This window comes from Elephas maximus, chromosome 6, assembly GCF_024166365.1.
Source record: "Elephas maximus indicus isolate mEleMax1 chromosome 6, mEleMax1 primary haplotype, whole genome shotgun sequence".
NCBI lineage: Eukaryota > Metazoa > Chordata > Mammalia > Proboscidea > Elephantidae > Elephas > Elephas maximus.
The window spans coordinates 95,681,617-95,702,222 of record NC_064824.1 but is presented as its reverse complement, the minus strand read 5'-3'; the positions used below and the strand labels follow the sequence as shown (position 1 = coordinate 95,702,222).

Here is a 20,606-nt window from a genome sequence, read left to right as displayed (position 1 = left end):
TCACTTTGGTCTGATTCCTTTGTCATGGGTTCCTTTAGAAGCACTTGTTCCCTGTAATCCCTCATCTCAACTGGTAATTACATTCCTTAGCCTGACTATAGTCAGGCATCCTCCGAGACTAGGTATCTTGCCTATTTATGAATACCGACTCGACGGCAGTGCGTTTTTTTTGGGGGGGGGGGTACTTGGTAAAAGGTAGGCACCCAGTGCATAGTTGTTGAATAAATAAATGCTTGTCCAAATTCTACAAGTGTCAACATTAGCCATGATTATAAATATGACCGCTGCCTTTGTATCCCATGCTGCTTAACGTGTCTTCCACCTGTTGAAGAGCATGGTAACTTTGGATTTTGTGGAAATGCATGATCAGGACTGGTGGAAACATTAAAAATGAGGTAATTCACGATCTCTTCAGTTTCTCCAGTAAGGAGCCTCGGTGGTGCAGCGGTCAAAAGCGGCTGGCTGCTAACCGAAATGTCGATGGTGGAACCCACCAGTGCTCCAGTGGGAGAAAAACGTGGCCCTCGGCGTCCATAAAGATTTACAGCCTTGGAAACCCTGTGGGTCAGTTCTACTCTGTCCTGTAGGGTCCTGCTCCAGCTCCACCCTCCGGGTAAACCAAACCACAAATCAATAGCAAAACCCAGAGTGTTATAATGATTGTGTGTGTGTGTGTTTGTGTCTAGCTGGATTCTGGCTGGGGAACAAGGTGAAAATGTCAGAATCCCTGTACCTCGCCCCAAACCCAAATGTTTGTGAAACACGGCTCACTTACTTGCTAAAAAAAAAAAAAAAAAAAAACCCTGTATCAGGCCTCCGGGCATTAAACTAAGAGTATCTGAATTGTGGTGCCTGATTGAGGTGGGATAATTTTGAGGGCTGGTACAATCGGATTCCGGACTATAATGAGAGGTTTAAGGGAAGGGGGTGTGCCCCAGCCTCCCAGTTTAAAGTGGGTGGTTTGTGAGTGGCAGCCTTTCTTTGCCCCCTCGGGGTGTCCTCACAGGGGCTTGTTCATCAGGTTGTGTCCGTGTGTGTCTGTGCACATGAGTGAGATGGGGCTAGGGAGACGACGGTCAGCCCCGGGTCGCCACCTTTACCATGCGCGCCCTGGGGCCGCCGGGCGGCCTGACGGCCGGTGCCAAGCTCACCCATGTGCAGTGTGCGTAAAGCAGGAATCAGTCTGCCCTCGGCGGAGCGCGAGGTGCTGGCGCCAGCGAGCGCTGGGGGCCGTGGGCTGCGAGGCGCGGCTGCGGGCGGCAGGAGGCAGCGTCGGCCCAGCCGGCGCGGCCGCGAGCGAGCGAGGCAGCGCGCGGTGATGTCAGTGGCGGCCCGGCTGGCAGCAGCCGGCACTTCCTGTATAAAGGCGGGCGGGCGGGCGGGCTCGGCTGCAAACACCACTAGCCAGTGTCAGCCTCTCGGCGAGAGGAGGCGGTGGCGGAGGAGGAGCAGGGGGAGGGCTGTCAAATTCGGGAGCCAGATTTTTTTCCCTTCCCCTGGCAATCCCTTCCGCTTCCCCGGCTCCTGGCTTGACATCTCCGGACTGGGGACCTGTATGTGTGTGCGTGCGGAGGAGCGGAAGAATGGTAGTGCTCAAACTCACAGACCAGGTAGGGGGCGGCGGCCGGCGGCGGGACTCTCGGCGCGGGGCGGCGCGGAGCCCGGCGGGGGATGGGGGCGGCGCGGAGCGAGCCCGCGAGCTGTTTACTCCGGGCCAAGGGGAGGAGTGTGTGCGGCTGGCGGGCTGCCTCTGAACCCCGCGGCGGCCGCTCTCCTGCCCGGAGCTGCTCCCCGCCCTGGGCCGTCGGAACTGCACGCCCCGCTCAGCACCCTTAGCACCGCGGCGTGCCGCAAGGCTGAGGGGGCACCCTGCTGGGCGCAGCCTGGGCGCGGGTGCGCGGGCTTGTGTGGGTCTGCGTGTGTGGTACGCGGGCCCAGGCTGAGGAAGAGGGGGAGGGGAGGCTGGAGGTACTCCTCCGACTCCACCGGGCTGCGCAGCCGAGGTCCACGCCGCCGGGAGGAGGACTGTGGGGTCAGAGGGAGAAAGGTCCGCAGTCTGGAACCCCTCCCCAAGGCAACCCGGAGACCGGCCCAGCCCACGTCTCTTGTGTGATCGGGCTGTCTATCCGTTTGACATGCTATCCTGACTTCCTCTTTAGCTGGCCAGAGGCGGCGGGTGCATGTCCGATGGGGACCCTCGAAGAGGCGCTCTGGGCTCTGGTCCGTCTTTCCGGAGGAGAATGCGGTGCGGTCCGGCGGGGCCTCCACTTTCAAGTGGTGGGCTACCGTCTGCTTGTGCCCCCATCGGCTTTGTTGCTTTCCTCGCTAAGACTCAACACAGGGCAGTGCAGATCTGTGGTGTGGAGACACCTCACCTTTGTGGCCTCTGCTGCTCTTAGGAAATGGGCACTCACAGGCGCCCAATCAAGTTGCACGACAAAACTCCTTGCAGCTCCTTCCACGAAAAAAGGAAAAAGCTTGCCTCCCCGCCCCCCCCCCCCCCCATTTAGTGAGATAAACATTGTTTTGGTGTTCTGGTAGGTCAAGATGTAGTCTTGACTTGGACACGCTGTCAAACGGGCCAGCCCTTGGTATTACACATCTCAAACTTCTTGAGTGGGTTCCAGTGGCACCTATTCTGTCCCCTATTAGCATCCAGCCAGAGCAGTCTGGGACTTAAATGCTATCATTACCACGATGTTTTTGCAATGATTTGTTCTCGTCCTTTTAGATTTATATTTTTGGTTTGATTTCCCTAAATATTTATAGACTGTGTGGAGGGGGGAGGGGGGAGGTCACTGAATTAAAATCCGTGCTGTTGTTAAATTTGGTAGGAGGAGCCTAGTGATTTTGATGAGTTTACGTGTTCTCATTGGTTCCAGAGCATTTAAAAGTGTTTGTAAGTTGATATTAGGATTTCTCCCACCTTTTAGCCACATACTTAGCCAACTGTTAGACATTTGCTTGTTTTAAATCTTCCAATTTTAGTCTGCCTTGGTCCTGTCATCTTTGCTGGTCACCTACTTGTCTGTTAATCCTTAATCAGCAAGGTCCAAAAAAAAAAAAATGCTTCTAACAGTACATGAAAGAATTTTACTTAGGATTTTAGAGTTGTAAGGTATGCTAAAGACCTTCCTGCTCAAGTCCTTCAATTTTCAAATGAAGAAACTATTATCTGTAGAAATGAAGCATGCCTTACTCAGGGACCACAGCTGTTGACCTGTAGAGCTAGGATTAGCTCCGGTTGCCTTCCAGGTTCTTGTGCTTTCTGCTAGAGTTGGTAAGACACCTCTGGCTTTTCATTGGATGTGTTGTAAGGGTTACAAGAAGGCATCCTCTTCTAAATCAAGATGGACACTGCTGAAAAGTGTATTACTTGGTCTTAAAAAGAAAGGATGTTATTCTTCAGGACTTATCAGAAGTTCCTTAGGATTTCTAAAGATGTTTGTCTTTTAAAATGTCCTTTCCCGGCCCCCCCTCTATAAACTAGTGTAACTGTGGAAAGAAAGAGTACCAAAACGTTTATTTGGTTCCACCTCCTGATGCATAAAAAGAAGCTAAGACATTCTAAGATTTAAGATCATCTAAAAATTCCCTGCCTATCTTGGGACACAGCCAGGGGGGATTGGGTGGAAAGGCGTTCTGGGTGGAGTGGGGTGGGGTGGGGTGCTGAGCAACAGAGGTTTCTGTGTGGCTTCAGGTCCAGGAAGCATGTGGTCTTTCTTGCCTTATATAGTCTTACCTTTTCAGTTTGAAATTCTAAATTCTTAGAAGTCGGTTTTTAACCTCATTGGAGGCTTAAAAACTCTGTGCTTAAAAATCTGCGAGAAGAGTGGGTAGGGAGCAGCCTGCCTGGAATCCCTGCCTTAGAGTTTGTAGAGGGAGTGCACAGTTCTCCTTTTAGCTACTTGTACAAGAACTATTTTTTAAATTCCTCCCTCATTTGTTTTAACACCTTGATTTTTGTCCTGGCTCTTGCAGTTTTTTTTTTTTTTTGCTTGAGGACACATTTTTCCTGCCGATAACCTGAATTACAAGTTGTCTTTAAACATGCCCAAAGTAAGAGGCGGTCCTGTTCTGCTGAAGCTGGGTGCAGGAGCTTGTTGGGTGATGGTGATCTCCACTTCAGCAGTTAATTCTGCAGTGACCTCTCAATCACACAAGAGAAGGGAAAAATACCTTTTCCTGATTTGGTTTTTTTTTTTTTTTTAACGCTGGGAGAGTGAGAAGAAAGGGGAAAGGGAGAGGCAAGTGTGTGGCTTTTAGTCTTTTCTTACTATGAAAAGGAACTGGGAGCTATTGCTACAAACAAACAAGCTTGGCATTTAGCACTTCTGCATTTGTCTCTTCTGTTTTCCCCTTCACATGATGCACGTCATTTTTCTTGCAGCTTTAGGGTGACTAACTGCCCTGGTTTGCCCAGGACTGAGGGGTTTCCCAGGACAAGGGACTTTTCAGAGCTAAAACCAGGAAAGTTTCAGACAACCAGGATAAGTTGGTCACCTATGGAGCGTAGAATACATTTACCTATGGAATTAATATAATAATGTAATTATTCCCTCATAGATGGATGTTAGGAGATTTATTTATATCTTTGGTAAAGAGAGGTGATATTAAGGTTGAGAAAGAAGATTTTATTATGCACACATGATAATGTATAGTATAATTTTACATTTGTATAATATATAATTTTGGAAACCCTGGTGGCATAGTGGTTAAGTGCTACGGCTGCTAACCAAAGGGTCGGCAGTTCGAATCCACCAGGCACTCCTTGGAAACTCTATGGGGCAGTTCTACTCTGTCTTATGAGTCGGAAGCGACTCGACAGAGCTGGGTTTGGTTTGGTAATATATAATTTTACATTTGTATAATATATGTAATGGAGCCCTGGTCATGAAGTGTTAAGAGCTCAGGCTGTTAACTAGAAGGCTGGCAGTTTGAATCCACCCAGCAGCTCCTTGGAAACGCTATGGGGCACTTCTACTCTGTCCTATAGGTTCGCCATGAATCGGAATTGGCTTGATGGTACACAAAAACAACAAATATGTGTAATATAATATAAAATATATGATAAGATTTTATTATACAGATATGTATTTTGGCTTGAGATATCCATGAAACTCTTTGCAATTTGATTTGATACTGAACTTTTGTTGTTCTTTATGTCATATAGTTAAGACATTTCAGTGATTTTAATTGTGGTCATATCTTTGGCCTGGACCAAAAAAATTTTTTTTCGGAGTTATGAAGCTAGAATGGTGAGTTCTGGTGGACTTTTGAAATGTTCACTATTCTTATCTGAATTTTCAAATGACGGCAGAATACCACCTCCACTCTAAGGCTGCCTATAGACAAAATGTTTCAGCAGGTGGCCTTTTTTGTGGCTTCCTGCCTGGAAGCCTTCTGGTTTGGCATCCTCTTGCCAAGTCCTAGCTCAGCACTTGAGTCACCTACCTCCTTGCCAAAGGCAGTGACTGGCAGCCGTGGCAGTGGCAAAATACTAGAAACCCTTTAACTTTGAAAGTAGAACTTTTAGCCCACAGCGTAAGGCCTTGGGACATGTTACACATTTTATTGGACTGCTCTTGTCCTTCCATTGCTCCCTAAAGCACTGAACTTAAAGCAAACACTATTCTTCAGTCCTGCCTTCAGCAGAGAAGAAGGGAATAGAAAGGCCCTACTCTTTGGACCCTTTTCTGATTGTTTTGGGATTTGGTCACTTGGCTTTGGGAGTGTACTTGAGGACTAGTGTTTCATGGCAGAGAGCTAATAATGGCTTACATTTATTGTGCTCTTATTGTATGCTGGGAGCCCTGATGGTGCAGTGGTCAAGCACTCGGCTGCTAATCGAATGGTGGTTTGAACCCACCAGATGCTGTGTGGGAGAAAGATATGACACTCTTTTTCTGTAAAGATTTAAAGCCTTGCAAACCCTGTGGGACAGTTCTCCTCTGTCCTACAGGGTCACTATGAGTCAGAATTGACCCAATGGCAATGTGTTTGTTTTTTTATTGTATGCTTAGTCCTTGCCGTGAATCATCTCTTTTAATCCTCACAGCAACATTGAGAGGTAGGTGTTGTGATTCCTATTTTACAGATGAGAAAACAGTAGTAGAAAGGCTAATTGCCTTGTTCAAGGTCACACACACAGTCAGTGTTAGAGCATGACCATCTACCCCAGAAGTTTGATTGCAAAGGTAGGGCTCTGACCACAAGGCTATTCTAATAATATTTTAAAGGGCAGTGCAGCTGAAGGACTACTGGAGACCCGCTCTTATTCAAGGGGAAGCCACTTGTGAGCAGCACTGTCTGCATTCTTTCTACCTCTTGGGGCCAGACCCATTTCTGTCAGTTAATAGCTGCTCTGAGGCTTCTGTTCCTGCCTGGTTTATGCCGGGTTTATCCCTTCAGCCTCTCCACCTCCCCACCCTGGTGAATGATGTGTTGGCAGGTTGGTGTTTTTTTTCCTTGGTTATTTTTTCGTGTAACAAATAAATTATGAATCTTGTAGGAAAATTGTAAAGGTAGGTAAGCAAGAAGAAAAATAGTCAAAATCGTCTGAAATTCTTCCACTCAGAGATAGCTACTTCTGACACTGTTATATTTCCTTCTAATCGTCAGTCTAAGCCAGGTAAAAAATTTAAACTTTCTAAACGATAATATCACTATCTTCCTCTTGAGCACATAGCTGATATCTGTGTTCTTAAGGCCAATGACTTTGCTGAATACACGGAATTTACGGCTCTCTTAAATAAACGAGTAGTTGCCCTAGCACAGTTCAGCACTGGCCGGGGATTAATTGAATCTTTTTTCTAAGTCTTCAACTTTTACTCCCACTTTTCTTTAAAATGAGAGTAAATATAAGCTCAAAAAGACCCAGTTGTTTATACCAGAAACAGGGCTAAAACATTCTTTAAAAGGATTTATATTTCAGCAATATAATGTGGGTTCTTATAGGCTAAAGTGATAGATTCTGAGAAGAGAATTATAGAAGTATAATGTGAAATAATTTTAAAGCAGACAGGAGCTATAGAGACCTAATAATTTGGTGGTTTTCAAGCTCATTAAACTATGGCACTCCTTTCTCCACCCACCATCCTCCAAAAAAATTCCATATTGGAGCTTAGTATAGAAAACAGATTGTCTGGAGTAGTGGTCCCTGAGACTCTTCCAAGATTATTTGAGTTTAGTATAATTTGAAAGCCCCTTTGTATGACAAAATTATTGGTAACCCATTCACCATTTTTTTTTCTGACACATATGTGCTCAAAGAAAGAAACAAATAATTTATAAATGTATTTTAGATAATTAGGAGTTACATAGAATTAAGATGACTATATTATTTTTTTCTAAACCAGGACATTCTTAAGAGTGATGTGGATATTATTAATTAAGCCAGGAAAACAGCTGTGAACTAGGACCGTCCCAGGTAACCTGGACGTATGATCGCACTACATAGCTTCTATGTTTGCTCTCTTTAGGCTTGACTTTGGCTGTGTGCTAGTTTGACGAGTAGACTAGTCATTCTCTTTTATGTCAGGTCTACATTGGAGCAGGTAATTCAAAGGTTGTTTTATGACCTTGTGCAAGCTCAGAGCTGGAAAATAGCTTCCATCTCACGTGTCAGTTCTGACCAATTGGTCAAGGGTGGTTGCAGGAGCAGTCTGTGAGAAGGGTTATGACTCTGGCAGCTGAGGATGGGGAAAGTGTGATGACTGATTATCTATGTTTGCTGTGGGATAAGATAAGGGAGAGGTGGCATATGTTGTGCATTAGCCAACCCTTGGCAAGTCAGTTAACTTCTGTGGGCCTCAGATTTCTCTTTGTAAAATGAAGAGGTTAGACTGGAGGATATCTTTATGGTGTCTCACCCCTCCCTCCCCGTGCTGTGACTCAGTCCCTCTAGTGGAGGGACTATGGAGGTTGTATTTGCAGATGAGATCTACTTTGTCTCTGCAGGTAACAAAATCCAACAGTTAACTTCAGGTTCCAGAGGAGCGTTTTAACCAATGTCAGTGATTTAAAAATGAATCCCCCTCCCCCCTTCATTTTAGAGACTGTCTAAGTCTTTTTATTACTCTGTTTGCCTTCTTACTGCCATCAGAGATCCAGAAGAGCAAGTATTTTCTCTCATCAGTTTTCATGCTCTTAAAAAAATCGGAACCGACTCGAAGGCACCTAACAACAACATACGTATACACCTGCACATATTTTTTGGTTGTTTTTGTTGTTATTTCAAAATTATATATGCCATAGCAAATACTAATAGGTCCTTTTTTCTTGTGTACATTTTAGTGACATCATTTACCTTCATCAAGCTGTGTGCACTTCACCGTAATTTGGTGTTACCTTTCCCATCACCAAAAATAGCAAGTATCTACTATCTACAGAGTAAATTCGTCCTCCCCTCATCCCTGGTAACCACTAATGAACATTAGTTTTTGTATATTCACCTGTTCATGTCATTTCATAAAAGTGAGAAAATATATGTTTTTTTGTGATTGACTTATTTCTCTCAACATAATGTTCTCCAGGTTCATCCATGTTCCAAGATGTTTTGGGAACTTGTTTTTCTTTATCGCTGAGTAGTAGTCCGTTGTATGTATGTACCACATTTTACTTATGCATTCATCTGTTGATGGACACTTAGGTTGTTTCCATCTTTTTGCTATTGTGAATAGTGCTGCGATGAACATAGGTGTGCATATGTCTATTCATGTCACTTCTATTAGGTTCCTAAGGTATATACCTAGGGGTGGAATTGGTGGTCTTTGTTGTTCTTGTTAGCCGCTAGCGAGCCTGCTCCCAACTCAATTGTGATCACATGCACAGCAGGATTGGACTGTTACGATCCATAAGGTTTTCACTGGCTGATTTTTCAGAAGTACATCCTCAGGCCTTTCTTCCTAGTCTGAGTTTGGAAGCTGCACTGAAATCTCTTCAGCGTCATAGCAACACGCAAGCTTCCACTGACAGATGGGTGGTGACTGAGGTTGAGGTGCATTGGCTGGAAATTGAACCTGGGTCTCCCACATGGAAGGTGAGAATTCTGCTACTGAACCATCACTGTCCCTGAAAGGTGGTCTAGTACTCCATTGTTTGAGCTAAGCAAATAAGTATATAACCCACCGTTGGCTTTCCTAAGTCAATGCTTGTTTGCATTTCTTTTATTTATTTTTATTGCTTTATTGTGTTTTACATATATATAAACATTGCCAATCCAACATTTTTTACATGTACACTTCAGTGACTTTGGTTATGTTCCTCATGTTGTACAACGTCACCACTCTCCATGTCCAAATTACTCCATCACTATTAAGTTAAGAAACTCAGTGCCCCTAAGCAGAGACTTTATTTGCATTCTGGGTCTTCATGCTTATATAAATCCCTTACTCCCAACCCACTGGGTCATAGCATCACACTGTGACTTTCTAAGATATCTTTAATACCAGAAGACCATTTTTGCCCTAAGGAAGCTTCCAGAAACTCATGATAAAATTAGAGTTGCCAGAAATAAGTGTTTGGAGCCTAGCCATGCAAATTCTAGTCACAGTTCTAACCTATCTCTTAAAAGTTTAAAAATTAAATTGCTTTTATTGTATTTTAGTTTATATTAAAAGAACACTAGATTGGCAACCAGAACACCTAAGTTCTACTCATGGTTTTTTCTAATTAGCTGAATGGCTTTGGGCAAGTCCTGTGCTTAGTTTCTTTGTCTGGAAAATGGGAGTGGGTAGGTGGAAAATCTTCTAAATTCATTCAAGCTCTGACATTCTAAGAGATCCCAGACATCTTGGAGTCAGTGTCTTCTCAACTCATTGAATCTGGTTTCCAAAAATATCTGCCTTTCATGAACCTCTGATTTTCCCTCCAGTGTGGCGGTGCCAGCTTCAGCATTTACCAGTGCTTATATACCCTGAGTTCTGCCCGTGGTAAGAGTCCTTTCCCCAAGGATCATCTTCTGGGGTCTCCAGGGCATTGTCGCCTATGGCTTGGTGTCTGTGATACTTCCCTGGGCAACACAGAACCTCACGTGGGAGTTGGAATGCTGTCCAGGAGCCTGGGAGTGGGGACACAGAAGCCCTGAGGCTGTTCTCAGTGAGTGTACACCTTTGAAAATTCTTTTGGACCTTTTGCAGGGCAAGGGAAGCAAACCTGGTCTGTTGTAGCTATGGTGAGTGGGGCCAACTTACCCTTCCTCACAGGTGCTGTTTTAGCAAACACCCTAGGTTCTTCTAGGCACAATCCAATTTCACTGAACTCTACAATAACATCTGGGGCTAACAAGTCTGTTTCCCAGCTGTTGGCTCCAGAAATTTGGTACAGTTGACACAGTGACCACATACTTTCTCAAAGTGAGAAGAAAATTCCTCCATGTAGCTTCCAGGCCTGTATATGTAGATATGGTTCAGTCTTTGTGGAGGAGACTTATTTTGGTATCTAAGACTGGCAAGACGAAGAGAAAACAGGAAAGTGAGTACAGCAGAAGCGTAAAGACAGTAAGCCAGGCAGAAATTCAGGTTAGCTGAGACAAATCAGCCAGCCAATTGTTGTTCAATAATGGCCTCAAAACGAGGACTGGGCATGCGCTTCAGAGGCAAGCAAGATACTTTATTGAGTTTGGGAAAGTAAATATTAGAGTTCGTACTTCTAGAAAAAGAATCTGTTTCAGTTGTCTAGTATTGCTGTAACAGAAATACCACAAATAAGTGGCTTTAACAAACAAATTTATTTTTTCACAGTTTAGGAGGCTAGAAGTCCCAATTCAGGAAGCCGCCTCTTGGGGGGGTGGCTTTCCCTGTCAGTTTGGGGGAAGGTCCTTGTCTCTTCAGATTCTGTTTCCTGGCTCCTTGGTGGTCTCTGTGTGGCTTGGCATCTATCCTCCCCCATCTCTGCTTGCTCACTTGCTTGTCTAATCTCTTTTATACCTCAAAAGAGACTGATTTAAGACACACACTACATTAATCTTGCCTCATTAACATAACAAAGACAACCCATTCTCAAATGGGATTATAGCCACAGGAATAAAACCAAAAACCAAACCCAGTGCCCTCAAGTCGATTCCCACTCATAGTGATCCTATAGGACAGAGAAGAACGGCTCCATAGAGTTTCCAAGGAGCGCCTGGCGGATTCGAACTGCCTACCCTTTGGTTAGCAGCCCTAGAACTTAACCACTACGCCACCAGGGTCTCCAGCCACAGGAATAGAGGTTAGGATTTATAACACATATTTTTGGGGGACACAATTCAATCCATAACGAACACCATTCTTTCAGAATTTTTATTTTTATGTATTTTTAATACATACTGTATACTAACCCAAACCAAACCCATTGCTGTTCAGTTGATTCCAATTCATAGTGACCCTGTAGGACAGGTAGAAGTGCCCCGTAGGGTTTCCAAGGTTGTAAATCTTTACAGAAGCAGACTGCCACGCTTTCTCCCTTGGAGCAGCTGGTAGGTTTAAACCGCGGACCTTTCAGTTAGCAGCCAAGTGCTTAACCACTGTACCACCAGGCTCCTTCATTATATACTAGTACTATATAATCCTTTGGCTCTGTTTTCCACTTATTTCCACCTGGTCAAACCACCACCTGGCTTATTGCAGCAGCGTTCTGGCTGGTTACTCTGCACCTAACCTTGTCCTCTACACTGCGTTCAGTATAGCTATCAGACTGATGCAACTCAGGTCATGTCACTTGCCTACTCAAAACCATCCAGTCTCATGTATAGTAAAAGCTAAAGTCAGTCTACTGACCCACCAGGCCCAACCTGTCCAGCCTTAATTTCTCTTGTTCGTTTTCTGGCTCTGTCTGCCCCAACCACACCAGCTCCTCACTGTCCAGTGAACATGCCAGATATATTTTTGCCTCACAAGGACTCTTGCTGTTCCCACTACCTGTGAAGTTTTACCCTCAGATACGTGCATGGCTCACCCTCATCTCCTTCAGGTCTTTACTCAAAGGTTACTTACCTTCTCAGCAAGCCTTTTCCGACCACCCTATTTTAAATGCCTACCCTATATTTCCTGTCCTCCTTTCTTGCTTTATTTTTTCTCCATAGTACATATTCCTATAATACTTTATATTTTACCTTTTTTTTTTTTTGTTATTTGTAAATAAAAACTTATGCTGAGGAAGGATATAGATAACAGGGCAAGGATTATTTTGTCAGTTTGGTTCATTCATTGCTGAATCTTCACCTAGAAGAATAGTGTTGGTCACATAGAGTGTTGAATGAAATAAATATGCATGTATATGTATTATGCTTATATATGTTTATATACATATGTTGTCGTGTACCAGTGAGTCAATTCTGACTCATAGAGACCCTATAGAACAGAACAGAACTGCCCTATAGGGTTTCCAAGGATCGGTTGATGGATTTGAACTGCTGACCTTTTGGCTAGCAGCTGAGCTCTTAACCACTTTGCCACCAGGCCTCCCATATACATACATACATACATACATATATATAAAAACCTGGTGGCGTAGTGGTTAAGTGCTACAGCTGCTAACCAAGAGGTCGGTAGTTCAGATCTGCCAGGCGCTCCTTGGAAACTCTACGGAGCAGTTCTACTCTGTCCTATAGGGTCACTATGAGTCGGAATCGACTCGACGGCACTGGGTTTGGTTTGGTTTTGGAGTATATATATGCACACACACATATAGTGTAGTAGTGGGCTCAAAAATGTTAGTGATTATGATGATGGGAGGATGGCATAGGAATGGGTGGTGTTTCTGTTGTACACATGGCCGCTATGAGTTGGAACTGACTCGATGGCAGGTAACAACGACTATATATGTGTGTGTGTATATATATATATGTATGCATATATATATATGGAGCCCTGGTGGCACAGTGGTTAAATGTTGAGCTGGTAACCAAAGGGTTGGCAATTTGAATCCATCAACCCTCCTTGGAAACCCTGTGGGCAGTTCTACTCTGTTCTATAGCATCGCTATGTCGTTATGAGTTGGAATTGACTTGATGGCAATGCGTTTGATTTGGTTTATATATATATATTTAGGAGTATGTGTTCAAACTTATTTTACTTACAAGGTGCTCAAACGCACACACAAAAATTGGAAAACACTTCTGTAAACATTGCCTCCATCTGTATACTGGGATATTGGATTTCTATTCAAACAAAATTCAGATAAATCTTATGCCCCATCAAAAGATCACACATTGTCTTCCTTTCTGATTAGGTTTTCCCTGTTTTTAAACTGAGCTTTTAGTAGTGGGATGATGAGCGGTGTAGTCACTTCTGAGCAAGTTCTGTTTCTCCACAGGGGAAGTATCAGGGTGACACTAGTGGAAGGGAATGTTGAGTAAGTATTTTGGGAGAGGACACTCATACCCATGGCAGAATGGATGTCCTATGTATTCAAGCAATCAACAAGTGTTTAATGAGCTCCATCCACATGGCAGTGACTCTGCTAGGGCCTTCTGCTCCCTCTCTTTTCATTAAGAATTTGTACAGGTCAGAATAGTACAATAAAAGTCAGAAGCCAGACATGGAGCATTAGAGATAAGGAGATAAGATAATAGCCATGCTTTACATAATTTAATCCTGATAACATCTCTATGAGAGAATGGATGCAATTATCCCATTTTACAGTTGAGGAAAATGAGAACTGAGAGATAAGTAATTTGTTCAGGGTCACATGACTCTGGGATTCACATCTGGGCAAGCTTTACTCCAAGGTGTACATCCTTAGCTGTTATGCTTCTTGCCTCTTGAGGACCTTTTCCTCCTGGAGTTTACAGTTTAGTTAGGGAGATGATATTGATACCTACTACATGGAAGACCCTCACCAAATGCTTATTGAATACATACGGCTTATGAAATAGCTACCCAGCCAGGTATAGCACATGTTTAGACTACATTTTGGGACACTAATTAAAGACTACAGGTGTCCAGTGATAGGCAGAGTCATTAGAAAGGCTTCAGGAAGCTAGTGGGCATCCAACTGATTCTTGAGAAAGTAAAAAATTTAGGCAGCAGATGGATGTGGAAGGCAACCCAGGTAAGTGACTTTCCATGTACCTGTCAGGTAGCCTAGGGACTGTGAATTTACTGAAGCATACTATTCAAGTTAGCTAGGAAGAGGGAGGGGCAGGTAAAGAAATACCCAGCCTCAAACTTCGTAGGAGAGTGTTTGTATCTTAACAATCTTTCTCACTTAAGTTCTTTTGATAGGTCCTACATCTCTTCTCCTGGAGACATGAGTTAACGAGTTTGTGCCTGGGCAAAACTCATTGTTTCCATTTGTAGCAGAAACACGATCCTTTAAAAGTTAATTTGTACCCCACCTTGTTCTGAAATGAATTGAAGCATTAGGTAAGGTGTTACCTTATCAGTCCTACTGTCTCCATGATGCGCCCCCCTTGAATGTTGCATAAATTATATGTCATGGCAACATTTTATGGACAAATACGTATCCTAGAATAGTGTAGACTTAATTGAAATGGCCTGGGTGGTTTTTGTGGGGCAAGACATTAATGATACGTGTAACAGATCTGGATACAGCCTGTTTTTAACCTAATAAAACTTAAAAAAATTATTAAATCCAAATTGTGGGAAACCTACAGAAAAAGACCCTATGTCTTTAAAAAATACATTGCAAGAAAAAGAAAGATGGAGAGGTATATAGGTTAAAAGAGAATTAAGACACAAGTAAACTGATTGTGTAGTGGATAGATTTGGGTTCTGATTCAGGCAAACTTTAGAAACATGCTTCTGTGAGACAACTGGGAAAATTTGAATACTGAATGGATATTTGATATTTGAAGTGTGGATACAGTGTTGTGACTATGTTTAAAAAAGAGAGTCCTTATTTTACAAAACAAGAAGCAAACCCACAAAACCTTAGCAATAGCCCAGGGCACCTAAATATTTAAGTAATGCACTCTTTTGGGTCTGGGTACTCTTTTTGGAACCTATTTCTCATTCTTTTTACTTCTTCCTTTTCCCTTTGTGCCCCTCTTATGCCTTCCACACTCACTTGATAGAATGACTTCAGTAAATTTAGAATCCTTTTTTATTGTTTGTCCAAAAAGCACATGGTTCTGCTAGTTTTGTTGCCCCACAGAAATATGCTTCTGGATTAGTTGTGAAGTCCACACACCTATTGACCTTGTTCAAGTGGCCTTTATAACTCACCAGGTATTTGAGCATCTGCCTTAGATCACTTCCTGTGTACCTTTAGGAAGACCCAGATTGGCCTTGCGCTTTCAGTGTAAAATAATTTGAGGGGAACTTAGATATATTGTACAGGCCCCAGATCACTTTGTAACATTAACTTTTTAACCGTGTTTCTGTTTAAGCTGTGTACTTTGTAAAGGTAGCAATCAGCTACAAAATTCTAATCACCCATTAAAATCTCAATTTTAATGACCCACATTGCCATGCCTCTCCTCTTACCTGAACAGGAAGTGGGTTTTACTTGTTGCGTCCAGTGATTTCAGTGTTGCTTTAGGCATGCTGAAATAGCAATAGTTTACTCCTACAACCATGAAAATTCTTCCATATCCTTCTTAATGGAGTCCAGATTTAAGAATAAACCGTAAGCTTGAGAAACGTCCAACTGGAACTTGAGTAAATGATATTGTCACAAGTAATTTAGAAGCCAAGTGACTAGAGTTTTAGGTACTTTAGGTACTTGGAGCCTCAGGATAATTATGTCTTGGGACCCACGAGGTGAGTGTAAAGTTTAGTTGCTAGTGCTCCTTTTCTTAGTAGCTGAGAAGAAACAATTCTTTTCAAGGAGCTGCACTCTTTAACAGAGTATTCTATCAAGGCTCCAGTGTACTGTATTCCTCGATTTATAATGCTTTAAAATATGGTGGCATCTCGTAGAACAATTTCCACAGATATTTCATGGGAATGGAGAGAACACTCTGCTGGAAAGACCTGAGCAATAGACACAACTCTGCTTTTAACTTGCTGTGTCAGCCTTCCTGTGACACAATCTTCCTCTGTTGTAAAATGGGTATAATAATACTTTATGGGGAAGTTGTGACAAGTAAGAAGAATCTTTGTATAGCAAGTGGCTCACGGTAGGCACTTAACAAATAGTTCTTGAATCTCTTTGGCTGGTTCCTCATTTGTCACGTTAAAGAGATAGACTAGTACTCTTGGGTCAATTTCAGCTGTATGACAACATGATGTAACTATTTTTTAAATTTTTGACCTTTTATCTGGTCTTCTTTCTCTTCTAAGTTAAACAACAGTTGTAGAAAGTGTTTTCATTTTAGTGAGAAATCTCTACATTTAGGTTTGAAACACTATAGTTTAGTTCCTACGGCATTAGAAAGTGCATTTTTCTTTCATTTTGATTTTAACAAATCAATTGATTTAGTTTATTTGAATGAAAAATTTATGTCTGGAAAAATCTAGAATAAATGTGTGTTGGGAAAATTCTGAAGTGTTTGCAGTCATTCTGATGTATGTTTTCAAGAAAGAACTTTAACATTACTTATAAGAATGCCACTTCCTCTTCACAGAAGTAGAAAACTGTGTCTTTTTGAGGAAGTGTGTAAAAACAGAAGAGTTGATAGGACAATTTTCATAAAAAAGTCACCATGGCAGGATTTCTGTACAACATTGAAACAATTTCAAGTCTTGAATGAATATGTAACAAACTGGAGAGCCATAATTTTCTCTGGAAAAAAAAATCTGAAAAAAAGTCAGGTGATGGTACTGGTACAACAGCAGATACGTAGACCAATTGAACAAAATTGAGAATCCAGACATAAATTCATCCACTTATGAGCAGCTGATACTTGACAAAGGCCCAAAGTCCATTAATTGGGGAAAAGACTGTCTCTTTAACAAATGGTATTGGCATAACTGGATATCCATCTGCAAAAAAAAAAGGAACAAGACCCATACCTCACACAACGCACAAAAACTAACTCAAATGGTCAAAGACCTAAATATAAAATCTAAAAGGATAAAGATCATGGAAGAAAAAATAGGGACAATGCTAGGAGCCCTAATACATGGCATAAACAGTATACCAACCATTACTAACAATGTACAAACACCAGAAGAGAAACTAGATAACCGGGAGCTCCTAAAAATCAAACACTATACTCATCCACAGGTTTCACCAAAAGAGTAAAAAGACAGCCTACAGACTGGGCAAAAGTTTTTGGCTATAACAAATCCAATCAGCATCTAATCTCTAAAATCTACAAGATACTGAAAAACCTCAACAACAAAAAGACAAATAACCCAGTTAAAAAATGGGCAAAGAATAGGAACAGACACTTCACCAAAGAAGACATTCAGGTGGATAACAGATACATGAGGAAATGCTCACGATCATTAGCCATTAGAGAAATTCAAATCAAAACTACAATGAGATACCATCTTACCCCAACAAGGCTAGTATTAACCCAAAAAATCCAAAATAATAAATGTTGGAGAGATTGTGGAGGGACTGGAACACTTATATACTGCTGGTGGGAATGTAAAACAGTACAACCACTTTGGAAATCGATTTGGCACCTCCTTGGAAACCCTGGTGGGATAGTGGTTAAGTGCTACAGGCTGCTAACCACAGGGCCAGCAGTTCAAATCCTTGGAAGCTCTATGGGGCGGTTCTACTCTGTCCTGTAGGGTCACTATGAGTCGGAATCAACTTGACGGCACTGGGTTTGGTTTTGGTTTTTGGTTTAAAAGCTAGAAATAGAAATACCTATAATCCAGCAATTCCACTCCTTGGAATATATCCTAGAGAAATAAGAGCCCTCACATGAACAGATATATGCACACCCATGTTCATTGTAGCACTGTTTACAATAGCAAAAAGATGGAAGCAACCAAGGTGCCCATCAATGGATGAGTGGATAAACAAATTATAGTGTATGCACACAATGGAATACTATGCAATGATAAAAAACAACGATGAATCCATGAGACATCTCATAACATGGATGAACCTGGAAGGCATTATGCTGAGTGAAATTAGTCAGTCGCTAAAGGACAAATATTGTATAAGACCACTATTGTGAGAATTCAAGAAAAGGTTTAAACACAGAAGAAAACACTCTTTGGTGGTTACGAGGGTGGGGAGGGAGGGAGAGGGGTATTCACTAACTAGATAAAAACCAAAAAAACCAAACCTGGTGCCGTTGAGTCGATTCCAACTCATAGTGACCCTATAGGACAGAGTAGAACTGCCCCATAGAGTTGCCAAGGAGTGCCTGGTGGATTCGAACTGCCGACCCTTTGGTTAGCAGCCATAGCACTTAACCACTACGCCAGCAAGGTTTCCAACTAACTAGATAGTAGACAAGAATTATTTTAGGTGAAGGGAAGGACAACACACAACACAGGGGATGTCAGCACAACTGGATAAATCCAAAAGCTAAGAAGTTTCCTGAATACAGCCAAACACCTCGAGGGACAGAGTAGCAGGGGTAGGGGTCTAGAGACCATGGTTTCAGGAGACATTTATGTCCATTGGCATAACAAAGTGTATTAAGAAAACATTCTGCATCACCCTGTGGTGAGTGGTGTCTGGGTTCTTAAAAGCTAGTGAGCAGCCATCTAAGATACATCAATTGGTCTCAACCCACCTGGCGCAGAGGAGAATGAAGAACACCAAAGACAGAAGGAAAATAGGAACCCAAGAGACAGAAAAGGCCACATAAATCAGAGACTCCTTCAGCCTTAGACCAGAAGAACTAGATAGTGCCCAGCTACCACCAATGACTGTCCCAACAGGGAACACAACATAGAATCCCTGATGGAGCAGGAGAAAAGGGAGATGCAGAACTCAAATTCTAGTAAAAAGATCAGACTTAATGGTCTGACTGAGACTAGGGGGACTCCAGAGGACATGACCCCTGGACTCTGTTAGCCCAGAACTAAAACTATTCCCAAAGTCAACTCTTCAGTCAAAGATTAGTCTCGACTTTATGAGACATAAAATGATACTGGTGAGGAGGGTGCTTCTTAGCTCAAGTAGACACATGAGGCTATGTGGCCAGCTCCTGTCCAGAGGTGAGATGAGAAGGCAGAGGGGGACAGGAGCTGGTTGAATGGACACAGGAAATACAGGGCAGAGGGGAGGAATGTGCTGTCACATTGTAGGGAGAGCAACTAGGGTCACGTAACAATGTGTATATAAGTTTTTGTATGAGAAACTGACTTGAATTGTAAATGTTCACTTAAAGCAAAGAAAAAAAAGTTAGGTGGAGGATACTTTATAAGAAGTCACCTTAATTTGCAGGTTTTTTTTTTTTTTTACTTCTAAAAATACAAAATGGTATTTAAAGAGGAGCAAAGTTAAACATTCTGGATACATGTATGTGTGTTTTAACCCTCAAAATGTATTTCAGTTTGAGGTTATACCCAGTTAAGGTAGAGGGCAGAAAAAGGGGCCACAAGAAAATAAAAATGAGAATCGGTACAAAAAAAAAAAAAAAAAAAAGGTGGAATGAAGAAAGAAAACAGAGAGGAAGGAACTAGCGATGGGCAGCAGATTGACCATGTTAGTTTCTGAGGTACTAGAGATGTTCTTGAACTTTCAGCTTAATTGGTACTCACCTGCTCTATAGTCAGCTCTTTGAAATAATTTTTAACATTTTTTCACTGCTCTTCAGCTATGCTGACGCATATTCTTTGGAGATCTCAGACTGGAATAACCAAAGTGGTGGTTGTTACGTAAGCCGCAAAAGAAATGACCAGAGCACAGAAGGCTGGAAATAGGCTGGTGTGTTACCTGGCTCATCCCGAGGGTCCTCACTCCTGATCTAGAACCACCAGAATCCGTGTAGTGTCTGGCAGATCATAAAAATCATTTTACACAGTGGGAGGGCAGGTATTGGGACTCTTATGAATCATAACTATGTTCCTATGACATCTCTGGTAGTCTTTGTGAATTGAACTCAAGAGGAAATTTCTTCATCACTGCTTTACCTTTTCAGTGAGCCTTCCCAGAGATCTAATAGTATTTCTTTAACTCCATTTCTGCCATGAATTGGCTGGGACAATCTCACAGTCATTACACCTCTCTGAGTCTCAGTTTCCTCTAAGAAATGGGCATGCTGACTTAGATGATTTTATAGCTGCTCCAATCTTCGGCGGCTCTAATCTGTTGTTGTAAGGTGCCATCAGGTTGATTTCAACTCGTAGCAAACCCATGTCACTCAGTAGAATTACCCCACAGAATTTTCTAGGCTGAAGCAGATCACCAGGTTTTTTCTCCCAAGGAGTCACGGGTGGGTTCAGACAGCCAACTTTTCCATTAGCAGCGGAGTGCTTTAACCCTTTGCACCACTGGGGCTTCTTTGGATCTAACCTAGGGACTGGCAAATTACTGCTGGCAGGCCAAATCCAACCCACTGCCTGTTTTTGTATGGCCCGTGAGTGAGGAATAGATTTTACATTTTTTAATGGTTGAAAAAAAATCAAAAGGATTTTGATTGTATTGATATTTGTTATTACTGATTTTTGATTGTATTAGAACACAGCCACGCTCATTTGTTTATGTCTTGTCTATGCTGCTTTTGTGATACAACAGCAGAGTTGTAACACAGTTGTAACAGAGACCCTCTGGCTGACAAAGCTGAAAATACTTACGAT

The 20,606-nt window shown here is 42.5% G+C and overlaps 1 protein-coding gene and 1 long non-coding RNA gene across 6 annotated transcripts in view; both read left to right on the top strand.

Moving 5' to 3' along the window:
- The first annotated feature begins 1,393 nt into the window (after positions 1–1,393).
- ANKRD44 (ankyrin repeat domain 44) overlaps positions 1,394–20,606 on the top strand; it is a 381,499-nt gene continuing 362,286 nt past the window's right edge. For all 4 annotated transcript variants that reach the window (XM_049888893.1, XM_049888894.1, XM_049888892.1 and 1 more), the window contains exon 1: positions 1,394–1,610. In XM_049888893.1, coding sequence (XP_049744850.1) covers positions 1,584–1,610 — 27 coding nt within the window. In that variant the 5' untranslated portion in view covers positions 1,394–1,583. The remainder of the gene's footprint in view (positions 1,611–20,606) is intronic.
- LOC126078409 (uncharacterized) overlaps positions 3,666–20,606 on the top strand; it is an 87,271-nt gene continuing 70,330 nt past the window's right edge. For both annotated transcript variants that reach the window (XR_007518030.1, XR_007518029.1), the window contains exon 1: positions 3,666–10,098. This is a non-coding gene — a long non-coding RNA (uncharacterized LOC126078409). The remainder of the gene's footprint in view (positions 10,099–20,606) is intronic.